The 22,191-nt window shown below is 37.2% G+C and overlaps 1 protein-coding gene across 5 annotated transcripts in view; it reads left to right on the top strand.

Moving 5' to 3' along the window:
• The window catches only part of RC3H1 (ring finger and CCCH-type domains 1), an 87,276-nt gene extending 65,595 nt beyond the window's left edge, over window positions 1–21,681 (top strand). For 4 of the 5 annotated variants that reach the window (XM_058700431.1, XM_058700432.1, XM_058700434.1 and 1 more), the window contains 7 exons: window positions 4,244–4,396; window positions 7,047–7,260; window positions 7,731–7,821; window positions 8,324–8,456; window positions 10,812–10,982; window positions 12,120–12,235; window positions 14,075–21,681. In XM_058700431.1, coding sequence (XP_058556414.1) covers window positions 4,244–4,396; window positions 7,047–7,260; window positions 7,731–7,821; window positions 8,324–8,456; window positions 10,812–10,982; window positions 12,120–12,235; window positions 14,075–14,225 — 1,029 coding nt within the window. In that variant the 3' untranslated portion in view covers window positions 14,226–21,681. The remainder of the gene's footprint in view (window positions 1–4,243; window positions 4,397–7,046; window positions 7,261–7,730; window positions 7,822–8,323; window positions 8,457–10,811; window positions 10,983–12,119; window positions 12,236–14,074) is intronic. The other variant, XM_058700435.1, reaches the window with a different exon arrangement.
• Window positions 21,682–22,191: the final 510 nt, after the last annotated feature.

The following is a 22,191-nucleotide window of genomic DNA, read 5'->3' as shown; positions in this document are numbered from 1 at the left end:
AACTCAGTAATGAGGAAAATAGGATGGTGAAATTGATCAAGAGAAAAAGAAAGGTTAATACAGTAATGTGAAAGGCAGGAAAAAAACCCTGAAAGTTGCTAGAATAAACTGGTTAATGTACTACAGGGCTCCAAAGCATAATCTTGGGGATTATCTTTGTGTTTCTGTAGGACACTGGTGATTGTTAATTATGAATGAATGTTGTCTTATGATCTTTTTAATATCTACATGGTCTTTGGTGGTGTTCATTTTCCACTTACAATATCGGTGGTAATTTTTTTTCTTGGTCAGTCTTCCTAGGGATTTATCAAATTTTTCTTTTTCTTTTTCTTTTTTTTTTTTTCCAAAAAGCCAGCTTTTGCTTTGTTGATCTCATTTATTTATTTTGGTTTATTAATTGATTGTATTCACTGCCTCAACAGTGTGTGTAAGTGTTGTTTTGTTTTGTTTTTTTTAAGTCAAATAGGTTTTCTCAGCAGGGTTGCAGTTGATATTATGTAAGGAAAATGTCTTACATCCTTTATGTATAGAATTATGATTCTAAACAGGTTTACTGTCTGACAGATTATGAATAATAACATTGAAAACTGAAAAGTGAAGTGCATCACATTGCATATAGTAAGCAGTAATCTTTTGGGTCTGTGAACGTGGTCTACTAAATAACAGTTGTTTAGTTACCCAACTTTCCTATCTAAACACTTTAGATGAATTTTCCATAATAAAGTAGGTTAATTAGTAAAATCATAACATCTTCTATTAATAATCTAACTTCATTTGTAAGTATAAACATAGAGAGAGCATGAGTGGGGGAGAGGGGCAGAGGGAGAGAGAAAGAATCTTAAGCAGGCTCCATGAGCCAAAATCAAGAGTCGGACATGGGGTGCCTGGGTGGCTCAGCGGGTCAGTGTCCAATTTCGGCTCAGGTTATGATCTTGCACAGTTGGTGGGTTCAAGCCACACGTCAGGCTCTGTTCTGACACCTGAGAACCTGGAACCTGCTTTGGATTTTGTGTCTCCCTCTCTGCCCCTTCCCCGCTCGCTCGCTCTCTCTCTCTCTCTCTCTCTCTCTCAAAAATAAGTAAACCAAAAAAAAAAATTCGGATGGTCAACCACTGAGCCAGCCAGGTGCCCCAACATTACATTTTTTCAAACATTGTATTTTAGAGTCCTAGAACCTAGTTAGGCCATACTATTTTATCAGCAATATGACACTGCAAAAAGTAAGCTAGTTTTGGAATCAAAGACAATTTATCTTTGAAGTTAAGCTGTGTCACTCCATGAGATCTTTTGTAAATTACTTAGCCTCCCTAAACTCTGAAGCTCCGGTTTCTCCATTTATAAACCAAACATAATAAAGCCTACTTCATAGTGATGTGGGAAAGATTTAAGTAAGACATAAGGCCTCTGGCACACATCCAGCATTTAATAAATAATAACTTTTTTTTATTTCTAATAAAAATTAGGATCCTCACTATTAAGGAACTTTATCTAGAATTATTTTAGTTACCATTATCTGATTATATTCTTATATTATTTGTTTGATTATAAACTACATATAATTGTACTAAATTAGTGCATTATAAAAATACATAACATAGAGAAATTTCTCCAAAGTCCCATAGTCTGTATCACTGTAAATTTATTACACATTTCAACTTTGTAAATATATTTCAGCTTTTATGTGCACGAACTAATGTATTGTTTTTTAATAGGATCATTTAGTACTATATTCTGAGGTTTTGTTTGCATCTTACTGGTTTTTTTTTCCTTTTACTTAACCAATTATCCTGGATGTCTTTCTTTGTCAGATATAAACTTATCTCATTCTTTTTAACAGCTGTATAATACATTAGGGTGGGGCGGGGGTAAGCTCTTCTTAGTAGGTCATATCAAGATATGAAAACAAGCTATTGTATTGGTGCCTCAGTGGGTTGAGCACCTAACTCTTGATTTCAGCTCAGGTCATGATCCCAGGGTTGTGGGATCAAGTTCCTCGTTGGGCTTTGTGCTGAATGTGGAGCCTGCTTAAGATTGTCTTCTCTCTCAGATGTGGTGTGTGGTGTGTGTGTGTGTGTGTGTGTGTGTGTGTGTACGTACACACACACACACACACACACACACACACAATGGAGTATTACTGGGCAATCAAAAAGAATGAAATTTTGCCATTTGCAGCTACGTGGATAGAACTAGAGGGTATTATGCTAAGCAAAATTAGTCAGAGAAAGACAAACATCATATGACCTCACTCATATGAGGAATTTAAGACACAGAACAGATGAACACAAGGAAGGGAAGCAAAAATAATATAAAAACAGGGAGGGGGACAAAACATAAGAGACTCTTAAATATGGAGAACAAACAGAGGGTAATTAGAGAGGGTTGTGGGAGGGGGATGGGCTAAATGGGTAAGGGGCATTAAGGAATCTACTCCTGAAATCATTGTTGCCTTATATGCTAACTGACTTGGATGTAAATAAAAAAAAATAAAAGAAAATAAATAAATAAATTTAAAAAAAGATTCTCTTCTCTCTCCTTCTGCCCCTTTCCCCTGCTTGCATGCATGCACGTGCTCTACCTCAAAAAAATAATAAAGCAAATTTTTTTTAAAAAGCTAGCTATGTGAAGTTTGCATTTGGAGGAGAACTAAAGGAGACAGAGAAGCCAAAAAAATTGTTTTAAATATAGGTAGGACAAAAAGTTTATAGACAATAGAAACAGGAGTTATTGAAAATGAATAATATTTATAAACAGCAAGACCCTCTGTCAGTACAGAAAACCAATAATGATGACTCAGAGAAGAGATCTTTATTTTAGATAGGGGGAGGCATAAAGCCACTTACATATACCAAGAGCCCCTGTATTCTCAGTATATCACTGTATATGTATTTATGATAACACGAAAGCAGTATTAAAGTCCTAAAAATTGTTTTTAATGTTTATTTATTTTTGAGACAGAGAGAGACAGAGCATGAACAGGGGAGGGTCAGAGAGAGAGGAAGACACAGACTGTAAAGCAGGCTCCAGGCTCTGAGCTGTCAGCACAGAGCCCGACGCAGGGCTTGAACTCACAAACTGTGAGATCATGACCTGAGCCAAAGTCAGAAGCTCAATCAACTGAGCCACCCAGGCGCCCCAACAGTATAGTTCTAGTCATCTATGTTCTCACGGACTTGAGGAATATTGGAGATAGTACATGTAAAGGCACTTTGTAAAACGTAAATGTGAATGTTGTGATTTTAGTAAATCACATTAGACTTAGAATAGCTATTCTTTTATTATATAATTTCAGAACTCATGTTGAGAAAATCTAGTATCTTATCCTTTTCACTTCGCAGAATCAGCCTAAGGACCAGAATTTATTATTTAAAAATTTTTTTTAAGTTTATTTATTTTGAGAGAGAGCAAGCACGAGCAGGGGAGATGGGGAGGGGGTTAGAGAACGAGTCCTGAGCAGGCTCCCCACTGTCAGCGCAGAGCCTGATGCAGGGCTTGAACCCACAAACTGCGAAATCATGATCAGAGCCAAGACCAAAAGTCAGACACGTAACTGACTGAGCCACCCAGGCGCTCCCAGAATTTATTTAAAATGTGAATTAGGGGCACCTGGGTGGCTCAGTCAGTTAAGCGTCTGACTCCAGCTTAAGTCATGATCTCGTGGTTCATGGGTTCGAGCCCTACGTAGGCTCTCTGCTGTCAGCTCAGAGCTGGCTTCAGATCCTCTGTCCCCTACTTTCTCTCCAAAGTAACTACACATTTTTGAAAATACATGAATTAGTGCTGTTAAAGAGATTTCTGTAAAAGTTACTGTATCATCATGCACTACACAGTGCCTTCTCAGTTATGTTTCAAGTAGTTTTTCATGTTCTTGATTATCTGGAATGTTACTGAAAGAAACATTGAGGAGTGTCTGGCAAAACTAGGGCCGGGTATGTATTAGCTTAAATGTTGATTTCCATCCGATGAAGAAGAGGATAAGCAAACCTCCTCCAGTCCTGGCTTGATTCCTTAAAGGATATTGAGATACTTGTTTTTGACCCTCTGCTAACAAAGAGTAAAAACTAAACATCTTTCTTCACCTATTTTATATTTTTCAGAGTCTATAAAAATCTTCTGCTCTGACACAAATCAAATAACCCATCACTGTGTTGCTCTAGCATGGTGTTCTAGGAAATTCCTGCTTTCTCTGTGTTGTTACTTATAAAGACTTATTTCCTATGTGTGTATTTTTTTCCATCTGTAGTTTCTGGACGAAGACTTGAAAGTAGCTGGGAAATACAAAGGAAATGATTATAGCCAGTATTCTCCCTGGTCATGTGATACCATCGGCTCCTACATTGGCACCAAAGATGCAAAACCCAAAGATGTTGTGGCAGCGGGGAGTGTGGAAATGATGGTATGTGTAGTAACTAAGCCGTAGTTAATGCAAATCAGGATACACCAAATATGTCTGTGTAGTTAATAGTGTAGACACAAATAATTTGAGCTTTACTTAAGAATTGCAAGGCCATATTCTATATTATGTGATTGAATTAGTTTTAAACTATAGGGGTTTTATGTTTGTTTTTTCAGGTATAAAAATTAATCTATTGCACATCTGGATAGACAAAGGAGAGCATTCTAGTATATTTCTGTGCAGCCGACAATGAACCCAACAACTGTTCAGAAACAAAATTAAATTATCTTGCATAATTAATCAGGATCTTGGATTTCTTGTCTAAATAAATTATAACTCTCTTAAAACTGAAGTTTAAACAACAAAGTTGAATCTAGTGAACAATAGAATTTGAGTCAGAATTGCAGCTAATAAGCTTCGAGTGGACTGTGGTATATTGAAATGTGTTATACTTCTATTTTAATTTTTAATAAAAAATAACGTAACAACAGTATGTCTAATGCCCAAGCTTAACATACATAACTATCTGAATTGCTTCTTTATTTTCTAAAGAAATAAAACTTTATAGAAATAGTGAGATCTTCCTGAATATACCTGCCTAATCTCCTTTTACTTCCTTCCTTCTTCCCTGGAGGTAACCTTTATCCTGATTTGAAAGTTACTCATTTCATGGATACTTTCATACTATTCCTAAACAGTTTTGTATGTTTACAGACCTTATATTAATATATATGTCAGCTTGCGTTTTAATTCAATTTTTGTTTTTGAGATGTATCCAAATTTATAGGTCAAGTTCATTCATTTTAACTTTTTATCAAATACCATTGTCTGGTAACTGGTATCATACAGTAAATATATATAGAAATCATTATTTGTTCCTTTTCCTGTTGATGGACATTTAGGCTAATTTTGATCTTTTACCGTACTGTTAAGTGTTACAATGAACATTTTTGTGTATTTCCTTGTGTACATACATTAGTTATGCTTAGAAGTGGTATTGCTTAAATTAAAAACGTTGAAAAAAAAAAAAAAGGGGGGGCGCCTGGGTGGCGCAGTCGGTTAAGCGTCCGACTTCAGCCAGGTCACGATCTCGCGGTCCGTGAGTTCGAGCCCCGCGTCGGGCTCTGGGCTGATGGCTCGGAGCCTGGAGCCTGTTTCCGATTCTGTGTCTCCCTCTCTCTCTGCCCCTCCCCCGTTCATGCTCTGTCTCTCTCTGTCCCAAAAATAAATTAAAAACGTTGAAAAAAAAAAAAAAAGTGGTATTGCTATGTTGAAAGGTATGTCTGGGCTAATACTCTTAAGCCATGTTCCCCTAATTAACCTAACAGAAGTTGCCTAGGATATTATACAGGTTTTCATAGACAAATACTTGTCCAACTGGTTAAGAGACCAATTCTTAGTAATAGAAAAGTAAGACTTGGATGTTAATATCATAAATGAATGAAATGATATACATAGCATAAATATGATTAGATGCCAGCCAAAAAAGAGAGAAAGAAAGGCATTGGGTGGGGGTGGGACAGAAATTTTGAATCTTTTTATTTTTCTGTGGTGGGATTAAGGAAACATTATTTAGAAAACATCCTCTCTAGGGGCGCCTGGGTGGCTCAGTCGCTTGAGCATCCAACTTTGGCTCAGGTCATGATCTCATGGCTGGTGGGTTCAAGCCCTGCGTCAGGCTCTGTGATGACAGCCTGGAACCTGCTTCAGATTCTGTCTATCTCTGCTCCTCCCCTGCTCACACTCTGTCTCTCTCTCTCTCTCTCTCTCTCTCAAAAATAAACAAACATTAAAAAAAAAAAGATAAAAAAGAAAACATCCTCTCTAAGAACAAGAGTGAGATGAGGTGGAGATAGACGGGAACCCTTGCTTTTTACCTGGCTTTCAGAAATAGTTATTATATTAAAGTAATAAAAATTAGCAAAATAAAACTCATTTCCTTTAATCACTAAAGAATAAAAATGTTTGTCAGCCTAACCTAGATGTGATTGAAAATCTCCTAAATGGTAAAAGACAGTGTTTTTCAAGTGTGTATAAATTACCTTGGAGTCTAATTAGAGCCAATTAAAGTGCAGGTCCTAAATCAGTAATACTGGAGTGGGATCTGAGACTCTGCATTTCTAATGAGTTCCCATGTGTTGCTGCTGCTGCTACTGTTGGTCCTTGAACTGTAGTTTGAGTAGCAAAGATCTAGCAGTTGAATTTCCGTTTCAGTTTATCTTGGTAATTCCTTCTTTCTAACTGGAATCCCTTTGAAACATCTGTTGTTGACACTTAAATTTTTAAGTGGTGGTTTTCTAACTATTGAGTTTTGAAATTGGGTCGTCATGGGCCTTTTTTTTTAAAGAAATGAGTTCGAATAACTATAAATGTGAGAGTACATTACATATAGTAAGAAGCAAATATTTGTCATAAAATTATATCTATATATTAGAATATGTATATGTACTGAGTCATGATGTAAAATATATTTCTTATTGTGGGGAGTGAGCAAAGGTTTAAAAAGCAGTGTTTACTATGACAAGCAAAGTACTTTAGTCCTACAAGTAAGAAAGTTATACTTTTTTTTTTTTAACCTTATCACATATCTGGAAGAAGTAATGTTAGAGATCTAAGTGTGGGGTGGATTTCTCATTTTACTTTTTATCAGAACGTGGAGAGTAAAGGAATGAGAGACCAGCGACTGGATCTTCAAAGAAGAGCAGCAGAAACCAGTGATGATGACCTTATCCCTTTTGGAGACCGACCAACCGTTTCTCGGTTTGGTGCCATCTCTCGAACCTCCAAAACGATATATCAGGGTGCTGGTCCAATGCAGGCTATGGCACCTCAGGGAGCTCCCACAAAACCGATGAACATCTCAGGTAAGAATCATAGGTAAACTGATTTAGGGGCTTCATATTCATGACTTTCAGCACCATCCCGACTCCCTACTTTCAGCACTGATCCCTACGATCAGTGCTGTCCGTAATCTTCCAAGACACTAGTCTTTTAAACTTTTCCATGGAATTCCTGCAGAAAGTAATTATAACTAGAGAATTCTAAGGGTACAGATGAGCAGGTCTGGTATGTGAAGATTGCTGTTGTTGTTGTTGTTTATTAGCTTCATTGCTATTATTAAAATAATAAATTTTCATTTTTAAACATTGAAACAGTTACAAGCACTGATATCGTTCAGTGGGGGAAAAAAACCATCAGTATCCTCTTGTCACATTGGTAGACATCTTTCCAGAGAGCCATGTACACAAAATGCCTATGCCTTCTAGATTATGGCTACCTTAAAAGAATCAAACCTCTGAATTGCATCATACTGCACTACATTATTCTCTTGTAGATTATAGTCCATATGGAACCCACAGTGGCTGGGGAGGTTCTCCATATTCACCTCATCAAAACATACCTTCTCAGGGACACTTCAGTGAGAGGTATGAGTCATTCTTTTTGCTTCTACAAACCTTTAAAATTATTCAGCTTTTCTTATTTGTTTTACTTGTCAGTAATTTTTATTTATTTACTTATTTACTCATTTATTTATTTTTAAATGCTCATTTTTGAGAGAGAGCATGACCAGGGGAGGAGCAGAGAGAGAGGATCCAAAGCATGCTCTGTGCTGACAGCACAGAGCCTGATGCGGGGCTCACACTCACGAGCTGCAAGATGATGACCTGAACCAAAATTGGACATTCAACCGACTGAGCCACCCAGGCGCCCTGTCAATAATTTTTATATTTTTCATAGTGAAGTAACAGATTTTTATGTCAGAACAGTAGTAGACCAAATCTAGGGGGCTTGTTTGTTTGTTTTCTCTCTTTTAATTTTTTTTTCAATTGAAATATAGTTGACACAAAATGTTACGTTAGTTCAGTAATATATATATATTTTTAATAAAATTTAAAATTTATTCTACCCTTTCTTTTCCCATACAAGGGACAGAATGTCCATGTCAGAAGTAGCCAGTCATGGAAAACCCCTTCCATCTGCTGAGCGGGAACAGCTACGACTAGAATTGCAGCAACTAAACCATCAAATTAGTCAGCAGACCCAGCTACGTGGCTTAGAGGTACCAGACCACAGATATTTTTTCATTCCAGTTTTTGAAGGGTTCTCAAAGAGGTTTTAAAAGAAAGAACTTTTGAGGTACTCTGAACATAAAAACTTAAGGTCTCTTTCTTAAAGAGTTAGTATAGGTGTCCATTCTTCAAAGAATTTAAATACTTAAGACTTCAGTGTGGGACGGTGGGAAATTTAGAATTTCTATTCCATGAGAATAGAAAACAGGCCATCTAAAACTTCCCAACAGGAACTTATGTTCCCTGATGGCACATTTAAGGTATACAGTTTTTATCAACAAATGCCTTTAGCTTTACATTTGTTTTTATTATTTTTTAATTTATTAAAAAAATTATTTTAGATGTTCATTTAACTTTTGAGAGAGACACAGAGCGTGAGCAGGGGAGGGAAGAGCGAGAAGGAGACACAGATCGGAAGCAGGCTCCAGACTCCAAGCTGTCAGCACAGAGCCTGATTCACGGCTCGAACTCACGAACCACAAGATCATGACCTGAACCGACGTCGGGCACTCAACCGACTGAGCCACCCAGGCACCCCTAATTTATTTTCTTAAATGTTTATTTTGAGAGAGAGAGGGGGGGGGGCACATGGGCACATGCATGTTCAACCAGGGAGGGGCAGGTAGAGAGAAAGGGAGAAAGAGAATCCCAAGCAGGCTCTGAGCTGTCAGCACAGACAGACCCCAATGCGGAGCTTGATCCTATGAACTGTGATATCATGATCTGAGCTGAAATCCAGAGTCAGATTCTTAACCATCTGAGCCACCCAGGTGCCCCAACATTTGTTTTTAATTTCTCATATTTCTTAATTTAAAAAAAAATTTCTGATTTCCTTTAATCCTCAGCATTTATTTACAAATATTTAAAAAGTAGAAGCTTAGTGGGGCGCCTGGTTGGTCAGACAGTTACGTGTCCAGCTCTTGGTTTCAACTTAGGTCATGATCTCATGGTTCGTGGGTTCCAGCCCCATGTTGGGTTCTGTACTGACGGTGTGAAGCCTATTTGGGATTCTCTGTCTCTACCCATCCCCCGCTTGCACTCTCATTCTCTTTCTCTCTCTCAAAATAAATAAACTTAAAAAAAAAAAGTAGAAGCTTAGAACTTGGACTCAAGCATAGCCTCTGTATAACAATTGTATCTTTCATTAATAGAGTTTTTTCAGTTTATAAGTTGACGTATATCCTACTTGACCCTTACAGTATCTCTTGATAGGTCGGTTAGGGCAAGTGGTACAGTCCCCCCTCTTCTGGTTGAAAGATACGAGTTTCACAGAGGTTGAAATATGAACCCAAGTCTTCATATCCAGTATTCTTTCTGCCATGCTGCTTGACACTTAGAGAAAAAAATTGCTGAAAACAAAGAATTTTAAAAAATCCTTTTAAGTGCCATATAAAGAAGACTAGGTTTTGTTAATATTACCCTTTGCATGAGAGCATAATCTTTGAATTTAGTAAACTGAAGACTATATTCTGAAGACTATTCTGATACATACATTTTCCCCATCTGGAGAGAAAAATAACTGTTAGACTATTAGTCTTTTGTTTCTACCAAGATCTTTAATAAGTAAGGCATCTCCTTAGAAATTAAAAAAAAAAATTTAGGGGGAAATAAATTTTTAACTAATTCTATCTTAGACTCTCTTATTACCAAGACCAACAGGAGATTTTTTTTTTTTTTTTTTTGGAACACATGTCTGGCTTGTGCTCTTATATAAGCAATAAGGTTTAGAATTGTTTTTAACTGTGTAATACTCATTTTCTGTCTTCATTTGCCATTGTTTTCTTTACATTGGTCCAGAACTTCTTGCTAATTCCTATTGTAAAAAAAGAGAATGCTGTGTTTATGTTTATCATCTTTAGTTGATTAACTTTTTTAAAGATTCAGACCATTAACCCTGTAAAGTGTTATTCCTTATCCTGATAATTTATGGCTTTTTGTCTTAATTGAAATTTGTAGACCAATTTTCTGTTCCAAAAGAGTATCGGCAGCATTTGGAAGCTTGCCACATGTTTAACTCATTATGGTTAAAAATCCTTGCCATTACTGAGGTTTCACGGAAATAAATTGCAGGATTTACTTCAGAATATTCCATTTAAAAAAGGGGGAAAGATGTACATTTATACTTGACTTCTCTTTCAAATATTCTTTACTAAGTTTAAGTCCCCTATTTTTTCATTTTAAATTCAGATGGTACTCAAAGAGATAGTGCCTTACCATTGCATCATTTTTATTGCAAATATCTTAGTGAAAAGGTATTTGAGGCGATGTTCTGGAATTGGGCCTGGTCATTCTGTGCATGGTGTGAAATGTGTTGAGTTGTGTATGTGCTTGGCTTTATGCACTAGGCTGTTAGTAACAGGCTGGTGTTGCAGAGGGAGGTGAACACCCTGGCAGGCCAGTCCCAGCCACCACCACCACCTCCAAAATGGCCTGGAATGATTTCAAGTGAGCAGTTGAGCTTGGAACTGCACCAGGTGGAAAGGGAAATCGGGAAGAGAACCCGGGAACTGAGTATGGTGAGTGTTACGGTGGGAAAGGGAAAGGGTGGTGCCGGCTGGAGGGGCGGGGGTGTAACCAGAGAGCGTCTGTGTAGTGCTGTCCCAGAACTCAAGCCTCTAGGCTCATCACCCTAGGGCACTCCAGTGAAGGATTAATACTCTGAATAAGTCTTAGGAAGATGGGATGCCTCCTGGTTTTATTCATTCCTCTCATTCCCTTTTGGTTTGAGTATATTCTTTGTCTTAGGATTCTGCATTATGAAAAAACTTTCAGGGAAAACAGGTAGTTAATTGGAGGTTATTAAATTACTGTTAAACATATTGACTAGGGAAGCCGAGGGGTTGGTGTTTATGATTTTGCAATACCATTATGTTATAAAAATATGTATCCGCAAAAAAACATTCAGTTTTTATAGCCCTTTAGTTATTGCAGACCTGTTTTTTGTTATGAATGAAATACAGTCTACACATTTCTTCTTGAGGAGTTCTATCCATGGATGTGTTTGGGGTTTGCTTCCTAGCACACCAATACTGATTTTAGTAAATTGTCGATCCGTCCCCCCAGGTTGCATGGGTAATTGACTTTTGTTGCATAGTTTTCACATTCCTTCTAAGCAGATGAATAGGTGTTTTATTTTTCTGCTTTCAATAAGTATATTATAGGTAGTTATTATATTTTGGCTTATCTTTTCTTTTAAATTTTTTTCAACGTTTTTTATTTTTGGGACAGAGAGAGACAGAGCATGAACGGGGGAGGGGCAGAGAGAGAGGGAGACACAGAATCGGAAACAGGCTCCAGGCTCCGAGCCATCAGCCCAGAGCCTGACGCGGGGCTCGAACTCACGGACCGCGAGATCGTGACCTGGCTGAAGTCGGACGCTTAACCGACTGTGCCACCCAGGCGCCCCTTGGCTTATCTTTTCTAAGGCATCAGGTTTTCTCATATCAGGCATTTTCCCCCTTGTTTTCTAGCTTTTTTAGTGAATAGATGTACTCTGTTGTTATGTACATCTCTCAGGCTGCCTGTTCCTTTGGTCATTTTATAAAGACTGAATATGATTTATGGATCATCAGTTTATATTATCTATATTTGGTCTTCTTTCATTGGCATTATAAAATATATGGTAATTAAATTTACTTCCTTCTTTTTCCAAGGAGAACCAGTGTTCTCTGGACATGAAAAGCAAATTGAATACAAGTAAGCAAGCAGAAAATGGACAACCAGAACCACAAAGTAAGGTTCCAGCTGAGGACCTTACATTGACATTCAGGTAAAGAAAGGGACATTTTCCGTAGTCTTATATTATTCAGTCCTGACAGAAGTGCTCTCATAAATATGATTTTAAAATGTCATTATTCTGTATACATTGAGAAAAGAATATTTTTGTAGAAGTTTAGTTATAAAACTTATTTTTACTTATTTTTATGAGTTTTAAAAGTTATTTTAGAACAGATCCAAAATTGAATTTTCTGTTAATACCTAACAAATGAATTTTTCTGTTCCCATTTCCTTCTTTCTCCTGTATTTTAATTTACTTAAAACCAACATTCACATTTTGGTGTATACCTTTCCGGTCCTTTTAAAGCATGTGGATATTTACCTTCTTTCTTTTTTTTTTTTTTTTTTTTTTTTTTCAACATTTTTTATTTATTTTTGGGACAGAGAGAGACAGAGCATGAACGGGGGAGGGGCAGAGAGAGAGGGAGACACAGAATCGGAAACAGGCTCCAGGCTCCGAGCCATCGGCCCAGAGCCTGACGCGGGGCTCGAACTCACGGACCGCGAGATCGTGACCTGGCTGAAGTCGGACGCTTAACCGACTGCGCCACCCAGGCGCCCCACCTTCTTTCAAATCTACCTTCCACCCTGTCCCTCCCTCCCTTTTTAATGTTTATTTATTTTGAGAGAGAGAGAGAGAGAGAACCAGCATGGGGGAGAGGCAGAGAGAGAGAGAGAGAGAGAGAGAGAGAGAGAGAGAGAGAATCTCAAGCAGGCTCCATGCTGTCAGCACAGAGCCCAACGTGGGGCTTGAAACCATGAACTGTGAGATCATGACCTGAACCAAAACCAAGAGTGAGAAGGCTGAACCGACTGAGACCCCCAGGCGCCCCTCCTTCGGGTATTTTGGGGGCATTTGCTGCATAGTCCTGAGTTGTCTTCCTGGTGAGAATATAATAATCATTTCTAATCCCTGTTGCTTTCAAGCTTTGGTTTTAGCTATTTAAGTCCATGCATTGCCCTGGGTTCAAAATAATTTCTTATACTAGTAAGCCTGCTGAAGCAGGAGTCAGTACTTTTTCTTAAAGTCCAGATAGTAAATATTTAAAATTTTGAGTCTTATAGTATATGTGGAAACTCTCAGCTCTGCCATTATAGTGTGAAAGCAGCCACAGACCACACGTGAACAAATGGGCGGGTTGGGTTTCAGTAAAACTGTACTTTAGAGGAACAGGCAGGTGGCTAGCCTTAGTTTGTCAGCCCCTGTACTAAAGCATGATACGGAGCTGTAAATTAAAAGTTTAAAAGATAGTTGCATATTTTTCCATACTATTAAAAGAAAGGCCCTATTGGGGCACCTGGGTCTTAGTTAAGCTTCTGACTTCAGCTCAGGTCATGATCTCGCAGTTCGTGTGTTTGAGCCCCACGTCAGGCTCTGTGCTGACAGCTCAGAGCCTGGAGCCTGCTTCGGATTCTGTGTCTCCCTCTCTCTCTGCCCCTCCCCTGCTCGCGCTCTGTCCGTCTCTCTCTCAAAAATAAATAAACATTAAAAAAATTTTTTTTTTTAATTTTTTTTTTTTTCAACGTTTTTATTTACTTTTGGGACAGAGAGAGACAGAGCATGAACGGGGGAGGGGCAGAGAGAGAGGGAGACACAGAATCGGAAACAGGCTCCAGGCTCCGAGCCATCGGCCCAGAGCCTGACGCGGGGCTCGAACTCACGGACCGCGAGATCGTGACCTGGCTGAAGTCGGACGCTTAACCGACTGCGCCACCCAGGCGCCCCAAAAAAATTTTTAAAAAAGGAAAGGCCCTGTTGATTTTATTCTACTAATCATTTTTGTCTCTCTCCTTAAAATTCTAACTTTTTTTTTTTTTTAAATGTTAACAGTGATGTACCAAATGGATCAGCTTTGACACAAGAGAATATCAGCCTCCTGTCAAACAAGACCAGCTCTCTGAACCTATCAGAGGACCCTGAGGGAGGAGGTGACAACAATGACTCCCAGAGATCGGGAGTTACTCCCAGTTCTGCTCCCTAAATGATGAAGAATCCTGCTTTTATCTTCTGCTCCTGATCAATTTGTGGGGTAGGGTAGGGAGAACAGATAACTTCTAAACATTTTCTCTGAGAGTGGTCAGAGAAATCCAGGAAAAGTACCGGAGGCAATGTGCACAAACACCACTACTAAAAACAAACCCTGCACATAGTTCACATTAATGCATTTTTTAATTTAAAAAAAAAGAAAAAGAAAAAGAAAATTAGCAGTATCTGCAAGCAATTCAGATTAAATTTGTTTTTGTTCTGTGAATGAACTTTATTTTAATAACTTTGGACGCCTTGGATCCAGGGCTTTAAAAAAAAGAAGATATTATATATACACTCTGTTTGATTAATTGTATGATCTTAATGAAGTAGGTTTTTCTTGTATTTTGGTATTATTACATACCCAGTGTATAATTCCTGACCCCAATCCTTTCCAGCTTTGACAACCCCATAAATTAAAACACACAGAAAGCACCGGCCTGTCTGAGAATTCTGTGGTGCTTGAGAAACAAAGAGACAGTAGTAGACTACTTATTAGAAAATGTGCAGCAAACCAACTTTTCAAAGAGCCATTACTTGAAAGTCATAATTTTCTTTCCCTTTCTGGTTACTAGCTTGATGTGTGTTTTTCCATATGGCACTAAAACTTTTTGTTGTTCAGGAGGGTTTTGTTTTTATTTCAACTTTCCAGAGAGATAATTACCAATTAATTTTTGAAGTCCTTTTCCACATAATGGATCCTTGCATTCTCTTAATCAGAAAGCCAGGCCAGTGTTTTAGAATGATTAGATTTAAATGGAGATTGATTTAAGAATGAACTGTAATTTATTAGTCCTGGGAGATACATGATTGGTATATTACCTGTATGGAGCTGCTGGTTAGAAATTCGGACCTGTGCTTTTTCAAATTTTAAACTTCTGCTAAAATCCTAGAGTGTTGAAAACAATAATAATAGGAAAATCAAGCATGTTTTAAAACCACAACACTTGAACCGAAAATGAACAGTCACATTATTTCAGTGGATGTTTTTGTTTTGTTTTACTGTCAAAACCCAAAAGTGTAAAATAAAATAAAAGTCCCTGGCTTTCAAATAGATTTGGCAAGGACAGACTGCCAGGATCTTAAGGATGGTTTATGAATTGACTAGCTGTTGCTGTTCAGTATCCTTAGCACAGTAGGTAATAAGTACCTAAAAGTCAGTTTTCAGAGACTTGGCTTTACAATAGTGATGAGATTCTTTATGAAATTATTTAGTTCTGCTGCACATATTCTGATGCCATGTGTCTATACTGAACTAAAACCCTATAAAACATGTTTTGTGGGGATTATTTGATACAGTCACCCTCCCCCTCCCTCTGTTTGCCTGATTTTTAAAAATTCCTTTCTGGATTCTACTACTAAAACAGAAAGCACTGGTTATGTAATAAGTTACTGCATTGCTTTGGTTGGGTAAAAGCAAGAGTTTGTATTTTTCTTGTTTCTTATTTTCTTAACCCTTAACTCCTGCTGAGGTCATAACAACCTCAGTGTAAGCTCTGTGTCCATCATACTGTTAACTGAAACAAATGGGGGAGGGGGGGGGAGGGAAATACAGTCCTGCCATTGCCTACCAGTAGGAGAGTCCAAACAGAACACTCTTTTGAGTAGCAATTATTTAATTTGCCCAGTCAAGGCACCGTGTTTATATACTATTTCACATTGAATTTGATTATGCCCTACAGACCTGGCTGGTCAAGGATTTGATATACACATATTGGCTTGGGATTCGAGCTTTCTTTTTTATTTAAATAAAAATTTATATATATTATATATATATATATACATATATACATAGCTATATCTGTATATATATTGGGTATGTTTTAAGGATTTTTTCGCATGAGCGCAGCTGTTGCGATAAAATGACTGATTGGGAGGTAGAAGCACTGAATGAAGATGAGGCATTTCTGCAGTTGATATCCATAGTTTCCTTTAAGAAAAAAATACACTTGCTTTTTTTGCTTTTTTGTTTGTTTTCTCTTTTGCTTAAAACCCTCTTACACATAAGTGCTTATTTTTTGGGAGAAGGAGAGAAACTGTGTGTGTCTGACAGAGTCCCAAGATTTTTCATTTCTTTGTTATAACCATAAAAGGCAACATTCTTGGCCTCCAACCTTCTGTAGGCAGATTTGGGCAGGTTGTATTTCTCCTTTGGACATGTTAGATAATTCCTAAGTTTTAGAAGCAGTTGGTTTATTTGGAACTCAGTGAGTCTGGCACTGGAAGGGAATTTATGAGTATTGATTTTGTTGAGGTTCAGAATAAAAGTAAAAGTCCATTTTGGGTATCCATTGAAACATTTTATAACCCAACTTCTGTTCTTGTTTTTATATCCTTCAGATATACTCCTTGCTTTCACCATTTTGATTTTGTAAGCTAGGCAGGAATAGGCATTAACTTATAATAGTATTCCTGCTCTGAATAAAACCTGAAAAGCCACTGTTTTCAGTTGACTCAAAATCATCTCTTTCACTTTTTAAGGTAATTTCATTGGGGGGGTGGGGGGCTTTGGGGGTCAGGGCATATCCCTTAAATTGTAGCCTTAATTCTAGCTGCACCTCAGGAAGGGCCCCGCACACTCTGGAGGAAATCTGGTTGGGTAGAAAGGCAGAAGAATGATCCCCTGCCCCATTGTGCCTATGACTTACCTGTTTTAAATTGGTCATTCTGCCTTATCTCATGGAAATTCTTAAAACTTTCCTGGTGTTCACAAACAGTTTTAGGAATTAAATAAAACCTCCAAAGTTTAGATTTTTTTTTCTTTTCCTTTTCTCTGTGAAACACTTTGTGATAATGATGAGCCCGTAAGGGTATGTGGCCTATTTGGGCAAAACTGCTGGACTCTTTAACTGCTTTTTTGTCAAAACCTGCGAAAGGCACTGATTTTTTTTTTTGGCTTATTTTAAAATGTCTGCCTTGAGAGAGAGTAAAGAGATTAAATGAGTCAGATAGGAAATGCAGTTTTTAGGCTTTCTACTTATTAACATATAAATTTCTTCTGGAAATGACTTTTATTTGCTTTTCACTGAATTCAGAAGCAAGACTCTGACATCTCAGACGAACATGAGCAATTCTGAAAAGGTTAAGGTAGGAGTATAATAAGCATTGTGTTCACTCTTGTTTAGATTACAAAACTAGGATCTTAATTTTTTTTAAACCAGGATCTTATCATAGCTAGGAATATAAAAGTACTTTGACTTATTTTTTTTCAAGGTATCTCTGGAAAAGCGTAGAACGAAGAATAAGATATCTACATGCAGTTTCCTAACTTATATGTAGTTATTTTGCCTTACTTATAGATATTGTCACAAGATAAGTCCAATAGCCGCCCTGTCTTGGGTAATTTACAGAAGCTGAAGTGACCAAAGATCCATTCTTTGTTACTTTTGTAATCAAAAGAACAGTTAATTATAGCATAGGTTTCTAGTAATAGTATTCACATAAGACACTATTTCTAATGCCAGCTACAAATATTCACCTACTCAGAATGTATACAAAATTATTTGGTATGGCATTAATGTGGCTGATTCCCTTCTCTCATCTTATTTCCCTTCCCTTCTCCTGGTCTTTCCCTTGTATTTATTCTTTTGCCTAAAAGACATAGAATTGATATGATTCTCATTTGCTACCATGAATATGTAACTCCATCAGACTTTCCATAGGTCTTTAAGGGTTGGAGCTCAAGGGTTTTTTTTTTTTCCTGGCCCTTTTCTATCTTGCAAATTCCCCCTTGACTTACCCACTGCCCTCCCCAATCTGCAACAGTGACAGTTTGCTGCCTCAAAACAGAGCATTCAAATGAATTCGCTTAGCCAATAACTTCTGTGAAGTTGCCTTTTCTAATGGTGTTATTACTCAGTGATGCACAAATGTGGTATTTGCCCTACTGGTAGGCAAACAAAGGTCTGGTTAAGAATGGTAACCTGCTGTTTTCTTTAAAGGAGAGCCAAAGACTTGTGCTTTACTCTGTTTTGGTTTGGGGGGATATAGCCATTTTGATTGTGAAACCTTTTAGTATTTGTGAGTTGATTGTACTGTTAAGTAGATTTATCTAAGTTAACTGTTAAAGGTAGCTGGCCTTATAAAATGTAAAAGTAATGAAAATTCATCAGTTTCTCTAAACCAGTGAATGTCATCTTTTACAATATTGTCTGTAAGCAGTCCCCCTGTTTTTTGAGATTATCTTGTCATTGTAGCATCTTGTGTGTTTTGGCTTTTCACTTGTGTCTGAAGGACAATCTGTATCACTATGGTCAAGCTGTGGGACTGGGTAAAAAAATTCATGAGCATGTGACTGGTGAGAAATAAACTATAGTCACTGCATGTGAGATTATATTCAGATTTGGAGAAAAACAGATTCTTTTCACTAAAAAGTATTTGATTGCTATTAAATCCAAGTGGTGATAGATAGGGATCTTACCATCGTTTTTCCACTTTCTTTCTGCTCATTTTAAAGAATTGAGTAAAGGTTTCATATGTAAAATCTACCTGTAAAAAAGTACCTGTAATGACCTATATTTTATTAAAAAGAAAGACCTGGTTACGTTTTAAGAGAAATTAATAATCTGCCTGGAAATTAACTGCAGCCTTTACTTAGATTTATACCCTGAAAGAGCCTGATTGTGTTTATTTTTTAGTTGGTGATACATGGTTATAGTGTTGCAAGATGATCTGTTCCCAGAAAAGTCAGCCTGTCCTTAAAAATTTTAGCAACTAAACTAAAGCAAATTTCCCTTCCGACATTAGGGAGTGGACACATATAAGCAATTTGCTGGTGTTAACGCTTTACTTGTATTGCTGTTCCTTCTTCATACCGTTCTACCTTGGACAACTATGACTTTTCTGTTTATTTGTTGCTTCAGCTCAGCTTTATGAAATTTTCCTGCTGAAATTACTTATGGGGAGTTATAGGTGAATTGCAGTTAATATATTTTTTAATTCTTAATTCAACTTTTCTGAGCCATTTGAAAAAGAAAGCTGTTTTTGGCAAGGTACTATTATAGTAAATGCCAACTTAAGATTTGGGTTTTAAGATTTTATTGCTTTGACTGCTAAAGATGTTTTCATATATAAAAGATTCTAATTTGATAAGTAATACTAGTTATAATGTTAATAAAGAATAGGACACTGCCACCACCAGGAAGAAGTTACACCTTTTAATAATAAATGTGTTCCCAATAGGTGGATTTTCAATACTGCACTGAACAAAGTAGGTAAAGAGTCCTTTGAAATCCTATTGTGGTAAAAGGACTTAACCTCACCACTGGAATCCTTGTTTTCAGAGCCTCCCAATTTTCAGCCAAACACTGAATTTCCTTTAAATTTGTTTCCTGAACAAAACATCCCTAGAGTAATAACTTTTATTTTCACAAGAAAATAAGACACAATAACCCAAGAGACAGAAGTTAAACCTCAATATAATACTGTGCCCAAAAATGTGTATGTAGAAAAGTAAAATCCTGTGGAGTTAGTCTATTATGTACTAGATAAGGTGACTTATTTTCTCGTATTGAGGTCTCTCTGTTTCTGGTTGTTTCTGTTTTGTTGTCTTTAACGCTTAGGCAGACAGAGCTCACAAGTCTTTGGCATCCTCTTTAGCTTGTATGCTCAGAGTCATCTTATAACTGGAAACTGTCAGGCAGGCCCTGCTCCCACCCCAGCCACTGCATAAAAGGGCCAAGGAAAGGATGGGACGAACTATTGGATAATTGGTTGCCTGCTTGTTGCTGGTCTTTGGTTTGGGGGGTTTTTTGCCTGTTTTTTTTTTAAATCACCATTTATTAGTGTAATCTCTCTTCAGTGATTGGCTGCCATTCTTACAATAATATCTAAACAACTCTGTAAAATATTCCTCTAATTTAAGGTATTTTAAGCTTTTCTTTATCATTTTTACATCCTCTATTCACCTAAAGCACTGTCCTGAGAGCTATATTTTCCAGGTGTGTGGTTGCCTGCATTTTCTTTATCACCCCCTCCAGACCTCCCACACACACTCCCACCCCCTCATCCTTTTTCCTCTTCTCACTTTCTGGAAATGAAAGGAACTTGGGTGGCGGGGGATTTTTTTTTTTTTTTCTTCTTCTTTTTTTTTTTTTTTCATTTTATTCACTGATCCAGGGGCTTCGTTGCTTACTTGATGATGATGTGACTTTTTGGAACAAGAGCAATGGAAAAAGTGAATTAAGATGATGAACAAAATCTTTTACCCACTTAAGCATTTTCCAGTTGTGAGATTCCTCTTTTTGTGTGCTCTCTTTCCCTTGTAACCCCTGCTACCCTTTTCCCCTAACTATGGTCAATTTGGTCTTTAGGCTCATACCAGTCTCCCCGAGACATTCTGCAGTCATTATCACCTTTTTGGGTGGATTTTATTTTGTTTTATTTTGTTTTTGTTTGTTTGGTTTTTTTAAAATAACTTTGTAACATTGATGCATATTTGCTTGGGATAGAGCTTGTGTAATTTACCAATCGTATTGATTGTATGTGATTGTGCCCTGCAGAGGTATATTTAACAAGACAAGAATAATCTAGATTAATAAAGGAGCCCATGAGATTTGAGTCAGGTTATAAATGACTATGAAATCACTTAGTTTTGGATAGTGAGACTTTATATCTCCTGTCCGTATAAATCAGTGCTAGACAAAATACCATTTTTTAAAAGTTCTCTTGCATTCCTGTTTTTTTCCTTGCCTCAGCTCCCTGTTTTTTCTTGCCCGCCTCCACCTACCTGTTCAGAAATAAAAATATTGAGTCTTAAAGTGACAGCTGATTTTTAAATTGGTAACGTTTGTGAAATTAACTTTTTCCAAATGTTTTCAACTTTTTTTTTAAGTGAAGATAAATGGGTTGGAATTTCACAAGCTATGAATAATCCTTTAGCGTCTAGCAAACTGTGAAATCTTATTTGAAGACTTTATCTCTTGAAAGTTCTTTTGGAATAGGAAAAAGAACCCTGTTTGAAATGGACCATTTTCTTCTCTTTTTAATGTGTTTATATTTCCAGTTTTTAAAGAGCCTTCAAAACAAGTGAGGTGGAAATCAAGAGTAGTAGGAAGATGTTTAGGGCAGCAGAAATCTGGGTCTGAACAAGTACATGTTCATTTGTTGGGTTTTTAAGAGGATTAGGGCCATCTTTTTCAATTTTGTATTATTTGTGTGCATGTTGTTTATATCAAAGATGCCACATTTTGTTAAAACGCTGTTTCCTTTCTTTATAACCTTGGAAACTGACTCAGCCTCATGTTGCTCCTGAGTAGTATTAAAAGCTCCCATGAGATGCAGATAAAAGGGTTATTTTAACAAGTAGAAGGAGGTGATTCACCTTTTGGTTTGTAAATATATGAAAATGTCTACAAGGTCTTTATCTGCTTTCTGTCAGCATTTATATTAAATGATAAATTAATGAGGAGAAACGTGTAGTCTTTTTTGTAAATGAGTCTGTGCCATTTTCTTCTAACCTTGGGATTATCACACCTTTTAAATATTTTTTTAACGTGAAGAATAATTAGGTAACACGCACAAGTAAACGCATACGTGCAGTAGCCAATTTTGTAGAGATACCACAGAAATTAGTCCAACCTTAATGATTATTTTTGAGAGAGAGCACAAGCAGGGGAGGGACGGGGGAAACAGAGGATTCAAAGAAGGCTCTGCAGTGACAACAGTGAGCTTGATGTGGGGCTCGAACTCACAAACTGTGAGATCATGACCTGAGCCAAAGTCAGGCACCCCAGTAAATGTCTTTTTTTTCTTTTAATTTTAATTTTTTTGTAAACGTCCATACTTTAAGAGAAGAATACTACTCATGACCAGTGAAGGTTAGTTACTCCTCCTACTAACAATTAGCAATTAGGTGTCCTTTGTTTGGTACCATACTTGACCTCAAAGGAAGGAACCGTAGTAAAAAAAAAAGTTCAGGGGTA

This window comes from Neofelis nebulosa, chromosome 15 (genome assembly GCF_028018385.1).
Source record: "Neofelis nebulosa isolate mNeoNeb1 chromosome 15, mNeoNeb1.pri, whole genome shotgun sequence".
In the NCBI taxonomy this organism is placed as follows: Eukaryota; Metazoa; Chordata; class Mammalia; order Carnivora; family Felidae; genus Neofelis; species Neofelis nebulosa.
This window is presented reverse-complemented; position numbering and strand designations above follow the sequence as displayed.